General features: G+C 44.3%; 1 protein-coding gene across 1 annotated transcript; it reads left to right on the forward strand.

The window, feature by feature from the left end:
• The first annotated feature begins 5,848 nt into the window (after positions 1–5,848).
• Positions 5,849–15,723, forward strand: scdb (stearoyl-CoA desaturase b). The gene is made up of 6 exons (XM_080547669.1): positions 5,849–6,034; positions 6,380–6,705; positions 8,098–8,228; positions 9,312–9,517; positions 12,395–12,627; positions 13,391–15,723. The coding sequence occupies exons 2-6, from the start codon at positions 6,438–6,440 to the stop codon at positions 13,588–13,590; spliced, it is 1,038 nt and encodes a 345-aa protein (XP_080403795.1). The 5' UTR covers positions 5,849–6,034; positions 6,380–6,437; the 3' UTR covers positions 13,591–15,723.
• Positions 15,724–19,627: the final 3,904 nt, after the last annotated feature.

The raw sequence follows: 19,627 nt of genomic DNA on the forward strand, positions 1-19,627 counted from the left end.
ATGCTGTCAAGCAAAGAGGCATTTACATTTGACATTTTTGGCATTTAGCAGACGCCTTATTCCAAAGCGACTTACAATCCATACATTTGAATACTAAGCAAGTGAATCATCAATCCACCAGTCGTAGCAGGAAGAGTAATCCAGCTCAGGCCCGGGGCCATTGGTAGAAGGAAACTGGAGAAACAGAGAAACAGTACAAGGGGGGCAATAGAAGTTCTTAGGGACACAGTGACAGTAGAGGGGAAAAGCGGGTGTCCTCAGGAGACGCAGTGCTGGGGGGCAGAAGATTTGAAAGTAGGCCTTAAAATACATCCACAGGTACGCCTCCAATTGACTCATATGATGATGTCAATATGATGTCTTATAAATTGACTCACATGATGTCAATTAGCCAGAAGCTTCTGAAGCCATGACATAATTTTCTGGAATTCCCCAAGCTGTTTAACGGCACAGTCAACTTTGTGTATGTAAACATCTGACCCACTGTCTGACCTGTGATATATGACATAATGTGACGTAAGCAGAGTGACATGAGCAAAACAATCTGTTGAACTTCAGACTTCAACTGCAGTACATGGGGCGTCTGTGTCTCAGGAGGTAGAGGCTGTGTCTCAGGAGGTAGAGGCTGTGTCTCAGGAGGTAGAGGCTGTGTCTCAGGAGGTAGAGGCTGTGTCTCAGGAGGTAGAGGCTGTGTCTCAGGAGGTAGAGGCTGTGTCTCAGGAGGTAGAGGCTGTGTCTCAGGAGGTAGAGGCTGTGTCTCAGGAGGTAGAGGCTGTGTCTCAGGAGGTAGAGGCTGTGTCTCAGGAGGTGGAGGCTGTGTCTCAGGAGGTAGAGGCTGTGTCGCAGGAGGTAGAGGCTGTGTCTCAGGAGGTAGAGGCTGTGTCTCAGGAGGTAGAGGCTGTGTCTCAGGAGGTAGAGGCTGTGTCTCAGGAGGTAGAGGCTGTGTCTCAGGAGGTAGAGGCTGTGTCTCAGGAGGTAGAGGCTGTGTCTCAGGAGGTAGAGGCTGTGTCGCAGGAGGTAGAGGCTGTGTCTCAGGAGGTAGAGCCGCCGTCTAATGATCACAAGGAGGTAGAGGCTGTGTCTCAGGAGGTAGAGCCGCCGTCTAATGATCACAAGGTCGGCAGATCTCAGGAGCTGTGTCTCAGGAGGTAGAGGCTGTGTCTCAGGAGGTAGAGGCTGTGTCTCAGGAGGTAGAGGCTGTGTCTCAGGAGGTAGAGGCTGTGTCTCAGGAGGTAGAGGCTGTGTCTCAGGAGGTAGAAGCTGTGTCTCAGGAGGTAGAGGCTGTGTCTCAGGAGGTAGAGGCTGTGTCTCAGGAGGTAGAGGCTGTGTCTCAGGAGGTAGAGGCTGTGTCTCAGGAGGTAGAGGCTGTCTCTCAGGAGGTAGAGGCTGTGTCTCAGGAGGTAGAGGCTGGTGGAGGTAGAGGCTGTGTCTCAGGAGGTAGAGGCTGTGTCTCAGGAGGTAGAGGCTGTGTCTCAGGAGGTAGAGGCCGTGTCTCAGGAGGTAGAGGCTGTGGCGCAGGAGGTAGAGGCTGTGTCTCAGGAGGTAGAGGCCGTGTCTCAGGAGGTAGAGGCTGTGTCTCAGGAGGTAGAGGCTGTGTCTCAGGAGGTAGAGGCTGTGTCTCAGGAGGTAGAGGCTGTGTCTCAGGAGGTAGAGGCTGTGTCTCAGGAGGTAGAGGCTGTGTCTCAGGAGGTAGAGGCTGTGTCTCAGGAGGTAGAGGCTGTGTCTCAGGAGGTAGAGGCTGTGTCTCAGGAGGTAGAGGCTGTGTCTCAGGAGGTAGAGGCTGTGTCTCAGGAGGTAGAGGCTGTGTCTCAGGAGGTAGAGGCTGTGTCTCAGGAGGTAGAGGCTGTGTCTCAGGAGGTAGAGGCTGTGGCGCAGGAGGTAGAGGTTGTGTCTCAGGAGGTAGAGGTTGTGTCTCAGGAGGTGGAGGCTGTGTCTCAGGAGGTAGAGGCTGTGTCTCAGGAGGTAGAGGCTGTGGCGCAGGAGGTAGAGCCGCCGTCTAATGATCACAAGGTCGGCAGATCGGCGGTTCGAGCCCCGGCTGGCCACATGTCGAAGTGTCCTTGGGCAAGACACTGAACCCCAAATTGCTCCCAGTGAGCGGGCCGGCCGGCGCCTTGCATGGTAGCTTGCCGCCATTGGTGTGTGAATGGGTGAATGAGAGGCCGTTGTAAAGCGCTTTGGAATAAGGCGATATGTAAGTCAGTCCATTTACCATTTAGCCAGGAGGCCAGCGGTCTCTGGGTCTCTGGTTCCATCTCCACCCCAGGTAAGGAGCCGGATGTGAGCTAGTGACTGGAGGGTCGCTGGCAGCATATGGAAGGTGCCTAACCACTGCCATTGTGCCCTTGAGCAAGGCATTTAACCCCTAACTGCTCTGAAGATGGCTGACCCCGAGGCCAGAGCTCTGTTACTCTGGGGGGCGGGGGGGGGTTGGGGGGCCGTGTGCACCAACTACATCTTGTTGTCTCAGTACTTGCGCTCTAATCAATGACAATAAAGTTGGATCTTATCTTTTATCTTATAATTCCTACTCATCACACAGCAGAATGCAATGTTAGGAGTCCCACCAAGATTAAGATTGAGATTAAAGATTATGATGTGGATTCGTCACTCCGGTTATGCGAGTTCAATCGAGTGAGATACTCTCGGCGGGAGAGGGGAGGGGGGGGGGGGGGGGGCGGGGGGCTTCATTGAGGGTACATATAGAGACGAATAGAATATAATAACAAAATATGAGAAGCCCAAAAAATTATAATTATCGAACTATATATATATACATTTAAGGCAAGACAAAATTTAATATACAAACAATTTTGCACAGGTTGGATAGTACACTTTGTGTGTGTTTGTGTGTGGTGTACTTCTATGTGTGGTGTGCGGGCGCACGCATTGGGGGGGAGGGGTCGTGTCTATGTGTGTATCTGTGTGTGTGTGTGTGTGTGTGTGTGTGTGTGTGTGTGTGTTATTTATTTAGCAGTCTTATGGCCTGGGGAAAACGCTGTTCTTCAGTCTGTTGGTGCTCTGGTGTCCCACGCAGACAGGATATGGAGCAATACATCAATACAATTTCTAACAATGTAAAGTAGTGTTCTAGTTAACGCTGTTCTTCAGTCTGTTGGTGCTCTGGTGTCCCACGCAGACAGGATATGGAGCAATACATCAATACAATTTCTAACAATGTAAAGTAGTGTTCTAGTTAACTAGGTAACAATGTAAAGTAGTGTTCTAGTTAACTAGGTAGCAGTGGGGCGATTACTCACCCAATCCATTGCGTTGTTGCAGTATTTGGGCTCGACTAGCGAGTTTGTGTTGTGATTCTCAACAACGTTGAAACGTAGTTCCGTGTTTCAAAATAAAAGTCAAAAGTAAAAAACATTGTGATCGGTTGCCGCACATGCGGATCAAAACACTGGACCGTGTCTACGTGTGGACACGATGTGTCTAGACGTTTATTTGCGCTTATGGCCTTCCATCCATACGGGGCGTCCCGTGCAGCTGCCTGCATCACTGAGGCTACGCAGGCTAACGTGATGTTTCCACCACATACAGAACAGCCTGCATCAACTTACATTACGTAATTACTTTTCTCAGGGTCTAGCTTTTGCAAGTGAATATGTTACAGTACATGTGGGAAAACGGTACATGTGGGGAAACTAGGGTTAGGGTTAGGTGCTAGGGTGCTACGGTTACGGTTAAGGTTAGGGATAGGGTTAGGGGTAGAGTTAGAGTTAGGGTTAGGGTTAGACATGCCAGCATGTACCAAGTCACCATAGCACCTAACCCTAACCCTAGTTTTCCCACATGTACCGTAACACACACATGAGGTCATGTCAAGGAAAGATCAAAGATCAAAGGTCAAAGGTCAAAGGAAAAGGGAAAACCCCCAGCAGGTAGAAGACAAGATAATCTACCACTCCAACAACATACTTCATTTTTACTACCAGCAATGAAACGGACTATATATCTGTATCTGGAATGATTAAGAAGATCAACAATAAGGCTGGTTGACTCATCCTGTCAGCCCTAAAAGTGGACAGACGAGTCGTGGCGTGTGGCGGCCTCTACCAGCTCAGTCATGTGCTTATGAGGCAACAGGATCAGTCATTCCAGATCATTATATACTTACTGTATGTAAAGTGCAGTCGTCTGTGTCTGTGTCGTGGCCCATTATGAAACCGTACGTAAACGTCTGGTAGAAAAGGAAAAAAAACAACCTGTTGTATGAACGTATCAACGTTGTATGAACGTGACAGACAGTGTCGGGGGGAAGAAGCTACTCTGAAAATGTAATTTAACTAGACTACCAATGACTTTACAAGGGAAGAGGAACATTTTCAAATAGAAAGCGCATTGTTTTTCTTTTTAAACCACAACATTTTAGCTTTTTAAACCATGGCATAACACTGTTTTTTACTATTATTTTTTAATGACTGGACTTTTTAAATAGGCACTACATTGTATAAACACTGCTATGTCTGTCTGTTTTTATTGTATGTATTAATGTATGTGACCTATGTGTGTTTTTAATGTGGAAAATGTGTTCTTGAGCTGCACTTCTGCCTGTCGAAGGACAATTTCTGTCACTGTGTGACACAATAAAGCTATCTGCAATCTTGAATCTTGAATCTTGACTAGATTTAAGCCTTGTCTACTTAGAGTAAAGTGTGTGTGTGTGTGTGTGTGTGTGTGTGTGTGTGTGTGTGTGTGTCGGGGGGGGGGGGAGGCGATGAAGGATGCAATATTAAATATTATATTTTGTGTTTTTGTTTTCCGGTGGAAAAATGTTAGTGAGTAGTGACAGTATCTTCCTACACCACTATATGGCCACGAGAACTACCAGAGACTACGACAGTACGATTTTAATGTAGTTGATATACCACTGACCACACTACTGCACAACTAGTTTAACTAACTAACACCACACTACTGAGAGATGCAGTTGAACAACATGCACATTCTGGGGGTGGGTATTCCATCAAAGTCGCTAAAGGAAAAAATCCAGGTTTATTTTAAAATAAGCCTGGATTTTCCTTTAGCGACGTTGATGTAATACCCCCCTGATAGTTTAATAACTAAATGTAATTGGAACAACATGTCCATCACTTGAAAGTGACGCGTGACAAGTATGCTTTAAGATCCTTACGTGTCTCTGTAGATCTACATCCTATATGTACTGTCGTGGTAGTTACCTGGTTGCAGCTGTGATACAACAGCATTATTATTGTCCAGTGTGAAAATGTATTTTAATCTATTTTCTTTGTTTAATGTTATTACTATGCTAATGTAACTTTAGGGCCCTGCAGGAAATGTTTGGGGTTGGGTGGGGGGGTGGGCAGAAATTTGTAAAAAAAAAAGAAAAGAAAATCAACATGTTTAATCATATTGTATTGTGTAACTTTTGAATAAAAATACTTATGTGTGTGTGGTTGTGTAGGTACCGTTACCATCCTTATACAGTCTCTAGGGTAACGGACAGACTCCCCTGGTAGCCTCTCACATGCATCCAGAGCAGAGCAATCAAGTGTTTCCTAATTGCGGTGACCTACTTTAAGTGTGACTGCAGGGCACCAGACTCTCTCTGAGTGACAGGGGAAAGGGAAAGGGGACGGATGGACAACGCCTACTAAAACACAAACCAGGCGATCTTTCCCATGTTGACACAGAGAAGTTGCGTAACTCCCACAACAACCATCAACGATATGATCAAACAAATGAGCATGCATTACATGACTTAGAAAAAAGAAAAAAAAGAGAAAATCTGCATGATGACTTTCACCCCGGATTGTAAAACATAAAAACGTGAAACATCAGATAAGCAGACGACCAATGAGACCGTCGGGCGTAAGGTGGCATCGAACTGGCCTCGACCAATTGGCAGTCTTTTAAAAACGACGTCTGAAACGGGATATCAGACAGAGAGGGAACCCAACATCACCAGCAAACATTTGACGATCCATGGATCCATCACATCCCTTCTCTTAATCCGCTTGTTGGAAGACGCGCTTTGAAGACGCGCGTAATTTACGCACACACGGTAACAATGTTTCCGATCATCACTGCTCTTTGATCTGATGTGAGGATGAATATGATGATGAATTATGATACGAGCTTACGTGTGTCAGCCTGCCGGTGTGCTGGAGCATTGCTGCTTGCTGGCCTCGTTTGGCCAAGTAGGCAGGCAGAGACAGACCCACCCTTCACTGTTTGCTGTGTGTTAGTGGAACAGTGCTTTAGTGCTTTACAGAGAGGCTTTAGTTCCTGGTCGGATAGATAGAACCAGCGCGTTTTTTTAGAAGCGCGTTTTTTTTTATTCCCACCATTTGGAATGAATTAGTTTTCTCTCTCTCTCTCTGTCTCTCTCTCTCTCTCTCTCTTCTAGGTCTCCTCTGTTAAATTATAGTATTATTATTATTTGGTGAATAATTGGTGAACCAAAAATGACTGAAACGGAGACGAGGACCGTGAACCAGACCCATCCGGGCCAGCAGAATGGTACCGCTCAGACGCAGAATGGAGATGTGTCCTCGGTGGCCTCGGAGTCCAGTCGAGACGATGTGTTTGATGTGACCTATAAAGAGAAAGAGGGCCCGAAGCCCGCGACCCGGTACGTCTGGAGGAACATCATCCTGATGGTCCTGCTACACGGCGGGGCGCTGTACGGCCTGACCTTCGTCCCGTCCACCTCGCTCCTCACCCTGGCTTGGAGTAAGTAAAGACTTACATCACTACATCTATCACTGTCTATTAGGCCTACAGCCGTGTTTGTTTATTTATTTGTGCCATTTTGTTTATTGTGTTTTGTTTATTGATATCTATTATTACAGCCGTGTTTATTTATTTGTGCCATTTTGTGTTTTGTTTATTGTTTTTTATTGATTTGTTTACCCCCCTCCCTCCCTCCACTGGCTGTTGCTCCTCTCTTGTTGTTTTCCATTTCCACGCTTGTTACTGTAAGAAGTTGATAAATAGAATAGCGTGATCCCTGGTGATCCCTGATCCACCGAGAGAACAGAATGTGCTGAGCAAAGTGTGATGCATTTGTAAAGTAGGTGCACGCAGTGTCGGTGACGTTACAGCGACAGTCAGTCCCGCTGTAAGAGTGATTGTTGTTGGATGTGGGTAGGGGAAGCTATTCCTGGGCACGCCGGTGTGAGGTGACACATTCTCCACCAATAAAACATCCTAGAAATGCACTGACTCCACCAATAAGCTGCAGAGGTTTATTGTGTGTGTGTGCCAATTGTCAGATACATCTGGAATGTATGGCTGTAAGGCATAGCGGGGCCTGTTCACAAGATGTTTCTCAGGAAAATACCCTACTAAAAACTAGCATCCGGTGATTGTTTCACAGTTGTTAAAACTGTGCATTTGGGGGGGGCTTTCTGACTTGTTGTTTATCTGCTGATAGATTAGAGAGACAGGACCGAAAGCATGACTTGGATTACCGAACAGCCCAAACTTTGTATCTGCTGTTGCTATCTTTTTGTACCCTCCCCGCCCCCCTCTATCCCTCTCTTCGCAATGCTGAACTGCATATTATTTCACTGGTCCAGACAAAGAACAATTGCCCGTCCCAATAGACATTCCATTGTGCGCAGGATGGCACCACAACAGAATGTCCTTCTTTGCTGGGTTGGAGGCCCTGAATCCTGAACATCCTTAGCAGGCCTTGTGCTGGCTTGACATAGAAACACATTCAGTAGTTTTCGCGAAAACAACAAGTGTGTGTGAGAGAGTGAGCAGACATGCATAGGCTACGTACTCCCACGGCTTGCCTGCCAACGTTAATAACTCTGCCATGACAGACCGACCGACTGACGATGGGCAGAACAACATGATGTCCTGCCCTGGGTCCTGTGACTCCCGCATCATGGGGTCTAAAAGGCGCCTCTCTCTCTCTGTCCGTCTCTCTCTCTCTCTCTCTCTCTCTTTGTCTCTTTTCTCTCTCTCTCCCTCCCCCCCTCTCTCTCTCTCTCTCTCTCTCTCTCTCTCTCTCTCTCTCTCTCTGTGGGAACAGTAAACATCTGTGTGTGCCAAGTATGTTTGCCTCTCTTCATAGAAGTAACCAAACATGTCCCCCCCCCCCTGTCCCTCCAGGTGTGGTGTGCTTCATCATCAGTGCCCTGGGTGTGACTGCAGGAGCTCACCGCCTCTGGAGCCACAGGTCCTACAAGGCCTCCGCGCCTCTGAGAGTCTTCCTCGCCCTCGCCAACTCCATGGCTTTCCAGGTAAAACAGGACGACACGACTACCTGCAAGTAGGGGGGGGGGGGGTGTTCCTTGAACGTTGTCAAAGAAAAATTCAGGTTTATTCTGATTTAAGTCTCGTGAGACTTATAAAAACAAGCCTGGAAGTTATCGAGTTAACGAGTTATCAAAAATCAGCCTGGATTTTTCCTTTAGCGACGTTGATGGAATACCCCCCAGGTGTTGAGGGTTTAACGATGATAAAAAGCTATCGGACATCCAACCCACCCGTGACCCAGGCATACATGGTTTTGATTGTGTGTTGGATTATGTTTGTCCGATGTTCCCTCTGGATTTAATGAAAATGTGTTTAATCTAATCTGTGATTTGGCCATTCGGAATGTATTTTCTTTGCTGATGCTCCGCCTTGATCAGCTGATCAGTGGGTCACCTGACCTCTTTGTCTATGGAGCTAGAACTCTCTGCTGGGTATTTTCTTGACTCTTTTAGTAATCCTAATCCTTATGTGTCAGTGTAACAGAGTTGAGATGGTAGACCTCACTGTAGCTGGTTAACATCAGGGGGGGGGGGGGGTCTCATGTATCGGCAAGCCAGAGGTTGCGAGTTCAAGGCTCGGTCATGTGGTACCGGGGGTAGTGGTGGTGGCCTAGTGGATAGTGAGATGGACAGGTGATGAGTTAAAATCCCACCTGTGGAACACCACCACTAGTGTGCCCTAGAGTGAGGCACTTAGCCTTCAGTTACTCCAGGGAGACTGTCCGTGTAATCTCGAATTGTCATTTGCTAAAAGGGTCAAATATAACTGGTCTCTGCCAGCCTAGAGGTTGCAAGTTCGATCAGAGGGACACCTGCAAGAGTTAAGTGACAGTTGGTGGTTGCTACGGCAACGTGCTCTGACCAGACCTGCTTTCGTCTTTGGCCAGCTCTCAAACAAACGTCTGAAACGTAAAAACTATTCATGTTTGGGCTTATATGTTGATATTTGAAGTGACAGTAAGAGTTGCTCTACGTTTCCATGTAAAGATTGTGAATATAGACATACAATTGTAGCCGTGGGAGCAGTTTGCAAAATGTGTCGTTTTATCGTTTGTTTTTTTCTTACAGAACGACATCTTCGAATGGGCCAGGGACCACCGGGTCCACCACAAGTTCTCGGAGACGGACGCGGACCCCCACAACGCCATCCGCGGGTTCTTCTTCGCCCACATCGGCTGGCTGCTGGTCCGCAAGCACCCCGACGTCATCGAGAAGGGCCGGAAGCTGGAGCTCACGGACCTGAAGGCGGATAAGGTCGTCATGTTCCAGAGACGGTAAGGGAACAGAAGTTTTAGTTTATCGTTTTGCCATTTAGCCAGACGCTTTTAATCCAAAGCGACTTACATTTACGAATTACAGGGACATTCCCCCTGGAGTAACTGAGTGCTAAGTGTCTTACTCAAGGGCACACTAGTAGTGGTGTGGTTTCAGGCGGGATTTGAACTCACAACCTTCCGATCACAAGTCCAACTCACTATCCACTAGACCACCACTACCCCGAAGTGACCAGTACACTGACCTGACCGCTTATGAACGTATGGTTCTGCCCGGGGTTATCGAGCTGGAAGGTTGGCTGGAATCTGGAATCTGGAATTGGGGGGGCGGGGGGGACTGCTTTTAAAGTGGTTGAATACCTTCCAGTACCATTGTCTGTCTCAGGCTTATTAAAATGTTCATCTTTAGAAGGGGAATTTCCTTGCTATATGCACCATCCCCTCTGAAAGATGTCAATGCCTTTGTGTGTATTAGCTTTGAGGAAATGTTGTTGTGCAAAGTGTTGCTTCACTTTCACTGCCTCCTCTTCAGAGTTATCTATCTATCATATTCATCCAATCCATTACCGGTGGGCCTAATACAGGGTTTGTTGTGGAAGTACGGTACTCTAGATTCTAGAATGTTGTTAGAGGAACTGATGATACGACCCACAATGTTCTTGGCTGCATGGCTGATGCATTGGTGCCAACCCTCGCAATTTGCATTTTAGCATTTGCATCTGCCCATTTAAGGAGAGGAAGTGTTTGTCTGCGTCACGACGGCCACCTTTCACCTACTTTGTTAGTGTAATGTATGTAGACTTGTAGAGAGGTTGCGGTGCTGGAATTTCCCTATCAGCTATTAAAGTACAGACGACAATACTTGAGACTAGTAGAGGAGATTAGATTAGATCAGATCAGATGATTGCAACAAAAAAGTGAGTCTAGTCCATGTAGATGGTGGAGGTTGTGCATGTGTGTCTGTGACATCAGCAGAAGTAACAGTATCACACCATGCACGTGTGTGTGTGTGTGTGTGTGTGTATACACACATGCTGTTGGGTGGAAGTCATTTCCTCCTTCTAGCTCAGACCACAGGAAGTGGTAGTCTGGGTCAGGGTGGCCCTGACAGCGCTCCAGTGATCCACTGATAAGAACTCCCATCTCTGCCAGGCCTGATCAGCCCATACCCGCACGCAGGACTGTGACCAGCCATTGGTCGACCGGGTCTGCTCTTTTGGCGGCGATCCCAATTTTGCATCGAGGGGAGGGGGAGGGGGGGGGGGATTAACATTCACCGAATGCTGATACTGAGAACTGATTAGAAGATCTCGTCAAAACATGTTTTTTTCGGTGAACTGCTGAATCTGAACGCTGGGTGGTGGGTGATGGATTTAAGACGGTTTGTGACGTTAGAATTATAAGGTTCTATCTCCGTTTTGGTCAATTTTGTTTTTTACATAATCTGATCCATTAGGTGTTTATTAATGCCTGTGTGGTGTTATTTTTAAAATGTTGACATTTTTGAGTTAGTAATTAATAAAATACAAAGGTTCCATCTCACAAAACATAATGGAATGTAAAAACTTTGACGCTCAATATCTCTGAACTACCCTAGACGGAGATGGAACCTTATCATTCTAAACGGAGATAGAACCGTATCATTCTAAGATAGAACCTTATGATTCTAAGATCACGAGTTGATGTTAAAGTTGAACAGAGTGGGAGTTTTTAGTGTTTCACTTCCTTATATATTTCTTTGTACTATTCTGACTAATGTCTGTGGCTAAACAATTGGTTAGAGTCATTTCCCCCCCTCCTCGTCTGAATGCCACACACGCAATGCCCCACAAACCTGTCACCCCTGCCATCTGGCAAAGCACGGCATCTTCAAACATGTTTTTCAAAAAGGCTGGTGGTTGCAGGGTATCCACGGTGTCTTGAAAAGTATTCAAAGTTGATAAATCAAGACCCTTAAGTATTAAAAAGTCTTATCACGATTTTATGAGGTCTTGAATTTTGTAGGTATTTTTCTGAATTAGACTCTGTCCAAAGAATTTGAGTCCTAAAAACTTTTAGTAAAAGTTCGTGAATTTATTAGTTTTATTAAAAAACAAAGATGAACCGGAATTATGTTGTATGATAGTGGTCTAGTCTATTGCAAACTCAAATTGTTAAGTTAAAGGTGTCACTGATGTAAACGGTTACAGCTCGAAGTGGCGGTGAAGGTCTGGAAAAATATTGACAAGGTCTTTAAAAAGTCTTAGAAAGGCATTGAAATTAACCTCCAGATTCCTGTATTATACAGGATATATATATATATTCCTGTATATACTTGTGACCAAGTTCAGGAGGGGTATTCCATCAACTTTGCTAAAGAAAATCCAGGCGTTATTTGAATAAGGCTGGATTCTTTTTTGTGTAAATCTTGCGAGATTTATCAAAATAAGCCTGGATTTTCTTTTAGCAACGTTGATGGAATACCCCCCAGATCTCCACAATAACACATACCCTGTTCTGATCATCGCACGGCCCTGTAAGAGAGTTTAGTTTATGTTTATTGGTTAACTTTAGCAACCAGCGATTCTTTGTCATAACGGGTGAGGCTTGTCCACCACGCCAGTCGTGTTTACATTGGTGATTACGTATGCATTATGTAAGCAAATAGAACCCTGTAACAATGCTAAGATGTGTTTCATGGGGTTCATGGCTGCATCTCGTCAATGTACAAAACAAACAAACGGTGTGATGTTACTCTGTGCCACATGTGAACAGATCACCCTGGCGTTTGCTACACACACAGCCATCCTGTTTGCTCAACATCACACCACCACACACACGCAACCTAACCTCACAGATGTCTGTCTGTCCCCCCCTCCCCCCTCCCCCTCCCTGCAGGCACTACAAGCTCTCTGTGTTGCTGCTGTGTTTCCTGGTGCCCATGCTGGTGCCGTGGTACCTGTGGGGGGAGTCCCTGGTGGTGGGCTACTTCGTGCCCGGCCTGCTGAGGTACGCCCTGGTGCTCAACGCCACCTGGCTGGTCAACAGCGCCGCTCACATGTGGGGCAACAGGCCGTACGACGGGGGCATCAACCCCAGGGAGAACAGATTTGTGGCTTTCAGCGCAGTAGGTGAGTGACTGGAGGTACTGCCTTGACTGGGCCCCCCCAACCAACACCCCCACCCCTTTTGAAGTTTACTTCTTACGAAGTGTAATATAGGCTATGTGACACGTGCTAGTCTTTTGGTCCGCATGTCAGCAACCAATCGAAATGTTTTTGGAACTTTTCTTTTGAAACACGGAACTAACGTTTTTCGACGTTGTTGAGAATCGCAACACAAACTCGCAATGAGTAATCCCCACTGCTACCTAGTTAACTAGAACACTACTCTACATTGTTAGCAGGCTCACAAAACAAGCTGTGTTAGCGATGTGTGTCGTTGATTTTCAACAACGCGAAAATAGTATTCACTATTTTTTCTAAAGAAAAGTCTGAACATTACATCAGATATCCCGATATGAGGACCAAAGTATGAGGACCAAAGCATTAGAACGTGTCACATATTTCAACAGATCGTGACGTTAGATTCTATCTCAATTCTTGTCAAAATTGAGTTTTTTACATAATCTGATCCATTAGGTGTTTATTAATGCCTGTGTGGTGTTATTTTTTAAATGTTGACATTTTTGAGTTAGTAATTAATAAAATACAAAGGTTCCATCTCACCGAACATAATGGAATGTAAAAACTTTGATGCACAATATCTCTGAACTGCCCTAATTGGAGATAGAACCTTATAATTCTAACGTCACGAGATGCCTGTTGTGTTCATGTCCGTGTCCGCCTCCAACGCTGCCTCATACCCCTCTCTCCTCCTGTCGTGTCGTTCCAGGTGAAGGTTACCACAACTACCACCACACGTTCCCCTTCGACTACGCCACCAGCGAGTTCGGCGTCAAGCTGAACCTCACCACCGCCTTCATAGACACCATGTGCTTCCTGGGACTGGCTAAAGACTGCAAGAAGGTGACCAAGGACATGGCCTTGGCTCGCGCCCAGAGAACAGGTGACGGGAGCCACAAGAGTGGCTGAGTGACGTTACCGTTAGCGACTGCAGATACCTACGACAGAACCCAACCCAAGGCCCAACCAGGAAAGAACGTAGCTACAGTTAATCGCAGCATATCTGGCGGGGTGTAGTAGTGCTGGAGTCAGTAGTGACGACCATGATTCATGTCTCCGCTTCTGTTTATGATGAGTTCAACCCATACCTGAGTTCCTCAGACTAATATTGGCTTTAAAAAAAAAAACGGTCCTAGACCTTTCAGTGTGTTTTTTTTTCCGTTATCTTTTTTCTTCTTTTTTTTTTGTCATGTTTTTGAAATGTGATAGTCGGGTGGTTAGCCATGGCTAATAGCTTGGCTAGGTATGTTTAAGCACAGTCTCCTATACTGCCACAAAAACCGGAGAAAGAACCTCGCGTGACGTTTTTGGAGACAGCATAATGGGCGATATTGATAATACCAACCGACCGACCAGCGTTTGAAACCGTGTGACAGAACGGTGTGGGAGTACATTGACCTCTTATTTATTTATTCACGTGCTATTAATAACCCTTCTGTTGGCACTTTGACAAATTATTTGTTCAGTGAAAAAAAGAGTTTTAGTTGTGAGGACTTCTTCACAAGTTATAGGCCAAAAAAAAACAGGCGAGATTTGATCATGCGTCTTTTGTTCAATTCGGGCTTTATCTATTAGCGACGTGTCAGGAGCTAAAAGTCGTAGTGCTTAGCAGACATTCCTTCCATAAACTTTTGTAAATGTTTTATTTTACAAAATTGTTATTTTATTTTGTATTTACAAAAAACAAAACAAAAACAAAAAAAAGCAACCAACCAATCACCTTCAGTCTTATTCACCCTGTAAGCTGCTGTGTTCCACGGCTCTGAGGTCAGAGGTTAATGTGCTGTTGAGCTGTCACCACTCATCATAACAGCCAGACGACGTTTGCGTGCGGTTAGTTACGATTGGGGTTTCGGCTACACCAGTTTAGTTGTCATGTCCAAGGTGCTCTTAAAATGGAAGGAGCTGTCTTCCTCTTAGAAGTTGAAGGAAGTTTCCCTAGGTCTTGTAATTTCTGTCTAACACCATTTATACCTCTGGAGAGGTGGCGAGGGTGACTGGGGAGTCCAGTTTGGTGGTAGAAGCCTGTTCCCCCCCCCTCAACCCCCCCCTTCCCCTTCACTGAGACAGCTCTGCGCCACTGAACCAGACTCCCCAGTCTTTAGTTATACAAAGAAGTCATTGTTTGTAATTTTTCGTTTTTTACGCTTAACTGCAGATGAAATTAGACGGGTATGGGGGACAGTTTGTTTCCTGTGTCCTGTCTGTCTTCAGACAGGGAGGTGGAACGACGGGGGAGCTCGTAGAAGAGCAGACGCATTTACGCACTCGTCGTCTCTCGATATCTAAAAATATGTCAGTCAAGAACTTTTCGCCCAAATGCCTTATGGGGGTAATGTACTTTGCTTGTAACACATCTTAGGCACACGTGTCTACTGGAAGATGAACGCCGGTGTCAGAAGGAACCAGGTCTTGTAGAGTTAATAATCGATGATGTCCAACTAAAATTAATTATTAATCACTCTTAGAGTGACCCAGGAAGATTTATCATAGGAATGGAATATTTACTTTGGTACCGTCTTTTGTCATTGTGTTATTTAATGACTATAAAATCTATAGGAGAGAGAGAGAGCGCGAGAGAGAGAGAGAGGGGATCTGAAAGCCCTTATTTAACTTGAAGGGAACAAATGAGTGACATTGTGTCCTTTGGATATTCAAGTATCATGATTCTATTGGGGAGGGATAAAAGAATCAACTTTACATGATAGTTAAACAAACATGTGTTTGGCTACGATCGATTCAGATTAGTTTTGAACTCATTAATGATATTGTAATAATACTTGTCAGTTTTGCTCTACCTTTTCCAGTGCAATTATTTTGTACAGTGTTAACTTCTTGAAGTTTGAATGCCTTAAAAAAAGAAAAGAAAAACTGCCGCATTTTTTCAAGGAATGTTTTACCCACTGTATGTACCGTAAATAAACCAAATTTTCTACGTGTTGGAAGATATGTTTAGCTGTCAGTTTTGTTGTAATTCTGTAATAAGCTCCCCATTCCTAAGCTGAATAAAAGGACAATGGATTGTCTGAACCTTTACTGTAACTATCCCTGCATCCATGTCTTTTTACTGACCGCTCTCCCAAGTGACACGTTGTTGTCACTGGAAATGCTCCAATGCCTAAATGTAGACGTTTAAATAAACAAAACCAAAAAGAATCTGCACTTCTCATGAAATGACGTTATCTGACCTCTACCCCATCACATCTTACTGATATGGTCGTGTTATGACACCTACCCCATCACTTCTTACTGATATGGTAGTGTTATGACACCTACCCCATCACATCTTACTGATATGATGGGGCTATAGAAGAGAAGAAACTTAAAGCTTTACTCTCGAAAACGTAGTAGATTATTAGAATTAGAATTAGAATTTAGTAGAAAATGTAGAATCTGTTATTATAGATGAAATAAGTTGGCTACAAGTCTCACGTTGTCTCTTGATTCCCGTGTGATGTGTAGGCTACGCTGTGCAGGTTAGCTTAGCGTCTCCTAGCAACAGGACTGTTGTGTTGTTGTTTTGATCTGATCCCAGAGTCAGGGGATGGACTCAGTGCAACGTGTGTCAGTCTGGTACTCCCTAGAAGTGTTTGTTCCGTTAGCCGTTTCCTATGTTCCATTCATTAATACCAGCTTGATATGACGACTGAAGGCTGGCTGGTGTTACAAACATGTCACAACAAGTTAGGCTACTTCACTCCTGCCTTTCGAGGAAAGGTTTTCCATCTGTTCTCTATAGACAGATCAGGGGGGTGTTCCATCAACGTGGCTAAAGGACAATGTTTTCTGATAACTCTGGCTGAGATTTATCAGAATAAGCCTGGATTTTCCTTTAGCGACATTGATGGAATACCACCCTGAATAGCTGTTCCAGTCAGGTGAATGAAGGGGTGAGTCAGTCTCTGAACACTGTCTCCAGTTGTTGGTCATTAACACGCTCATCTGCACCCTCTACTGGACAAAGTCTGAAGTCGCAGGGACAGAAAAAACAAAAAAGGAAAAACACTGACAATTATTATCCCTCTACTTCTTGTGAAATAAAGTGCAATAAACTTTTGGGTATTGGGACTGAAATGTCTGGCTATTGCAAAAAACGCTTGATATCTGCCAAGAAGATGCAGAAATCCCCCAGCTCTGGGTCAGGGGGGGCCGAGCCCGGCGAACACACAGAGTGTGTCCAGTTGCAGTGGTCTCACCACTGGCGGCTCGGAGCTCCTGATCTCTGTTAGCCTAACAGTGACATCACCCCTCTCCCCATTGGCTGCCTGCTGTCAGACCATTCCACTGCGTGTAGTACTGGAGTGGCCACACTCACCCTGCTGCTAGCTTTAGACCAGCCATGTCAAAACCTGAACACTATATATATCTATTTATATATATATATATATATTATATCTATATTATATCTATATCTATATATCTATATCTATATTATATCTATATCTATATATATTTATATATATATATATATAGATAGGTATGTATAGTGTTAGAAAGTCAGTAAATATGAAAATATTTTTAAAATATATTTTAAAAAATATATAGATATATCTATATATATATATATATATAGGTATGTATAGTGTAAGAAAGTCAGTAAATATATATACAGTATATAGGCCTTTAGTAAGTAAGGAAGTAAAGCTTTATTTATATAGCACCTTTCATACAAGAAAGCCAGCTCAAAGTGCTTTACAACAGGAATAAGAACATAAAGTGAATATAAAAACATATATAAAAACATATACAAGCATAGAATGAATATAAAAGCAGGGGAAAACAGTCAAAAGAAAAGGTAAAGATCTAACTTTCCATATCCCTTTCATCTCCCTACCTTACACAGTCTTTCTGTACTTCTCACTGGCTTTCCACCAGCACCACAAACATCACTTTTTGGAAAATATATTTATATATATATATATATATATATATATATAGGTATGTATAGTGTAAGAAAGTCAGTAAATATAAAAATATTTAAAAAATATATAAGATATATATATAGATATATAGTTTGATAATAGTGTTCAGATTTTGACAGGGCTGGTCTAAACCTAGCAGTGATATATATATACTCACTGAATACTTCATTGGGAACACTATACGAACACTAATACTAGGTAAGACCTCCCTTTGCTCTCAAAACTCTCAATTCTTTGTGCCATTGATTCCACAAGATACACTCACTGAACACTTTATTAGGAACACTATGCTAATACTGGGTACTAGGGCCTCCCTTTGCTCTTAAAACTCTCAATTCTTCGTGGCATTGATTCCACAAGCTGTTGGAAACATCCCTTTGAGATTCTGGTCCATGATGACACGATCGCATCACACAATTCCTGCAGAGAGATTTTTCAGGTGCACTTTCAAGCTGTGAATCTCCCGTTCTGCCACATCCCAAAGGTGTTCTAGTGGATTCAGGTCCGGTGACTGGGAAGGCCACTGAAGAACACTGAACTCTGTCATGTTCATGAAACCAGTTTGAGACGACTTTTGCTTTCTGACTTGGTGCATTATCATGCTGGAAGCAGCCGTTAGAAGACGGGTACATTGTGGCCATGAAGGGACATGGTCAGCAACAACACTCAACTAGGCTGGGACGTTCAGGCCATGGTTGATCAATATTAACGGGCCCAAAGTGTGCCAAGAAAACTTTCCCCACACCATTACACCACCTCCACCCACTTGGACTGTTGACAGGTGTTCCTAATAAAATGTTCAGTGAGTGTGTGTGTGTGTGTGTGTGTGTGTGTGTGTGTATATGTTACAGTACATGTGGGAAAACTAGGGTTAGGGTTAGGTGCTTGGGTGCTACGGTTAGGGTTAGGGTTAGGGTTAGGGTTAAGGTTAGGGTTAGACATGCCAGCATGTACCAAGTCACCCTAGCACCTAACCCTAACCCTAGTTTTCCCACATGTACCGTATTCCCACATGTACCGTAACATATATATATATATATATATATATATATATATATATGTATATATATATAAGAGCATTTAAAAATATATATATTTTGAAGAGTTTCTTCCAGATGTTTATTTTACATTGCATTTATTGTACTATTGTGTGTGTGTTCTAGCCATTCCATATATTAGTAATGATTGGATCTTTATACTGTATAGTAATTTAGCCACCTTCAGTGTGTTTAGATGGGCATCCACTCAGAGACTCACCCTCACTCTCCACTTTTAAATCCCACCTCAAAACCTACCTGTTCTCCCACGCATGCAACCTTCCCTACCCCCTAACCATCTCCCCTAACCCTGCCACCCCCCCTGGACATGCATACAACCTCCCCTACCCCTAACCATCTCCCCTAACCCTCTCCCCTAACCTCCTCCCTCCCATGGACATGGCTGTGTTAATTGTTCCCTGTGCCTGATCATTTAACTCTGTGTTCTATGTTATCTGTTGCTTGTTGTTTCTGTGTTTCTGTTTTTTCCATATTGTCGCGTCTTTGAGCCCCGGAAAAGCTTTAATATAATGAATTATTATGTATTATTATCTTGTGCCGTTGGAGGGGTGATGTTTCACTTGGCCTCCGTTCCTGTGGTAGGATATAATAATGTAGGTCGTTAGGCCTCGTTTATCTAACGGCTTGTTTATTGTAGATATTATTTCAAAACAACTGATGAATGGTGAATTAATCATTTCCCTTTACCATAATACATTAGTAATTGAAAGATGTATAATTGTAGTCCAGTAATTACATTAGCCCACGTTATATTTACAAGTTTTAGTAGCCTAAATAAGGCCGAAACTACGCTTGGTATTTTTGATTGATTGGGGGGAAATCCTCTTAAAACGTAATCCAAAAACATCCCAGTAAGGAACCCCCCAAATCACTTTCTCCCTAATCCTAATTTGCACACAAGAAGATGCGAGAACGTCAAAGGAGCAAAGGAGCAGGGCCCTGGTTGGAAAGGTCAGACGGGGTCAC

The sequence above is a fragment of the Nansenia antarctica genome (assembly GCF_963989245.1).
Source record: "Nansenia antarctica genome assembly, chromosome: 17".
NCBI classification, from domain to species: domain Eukaryota; kingdom Metazoa; phylum Chordata; class Actinopteri; order Argentiniformes; family Microstomatidae; genus Nansenia; species Nansenia antarctica.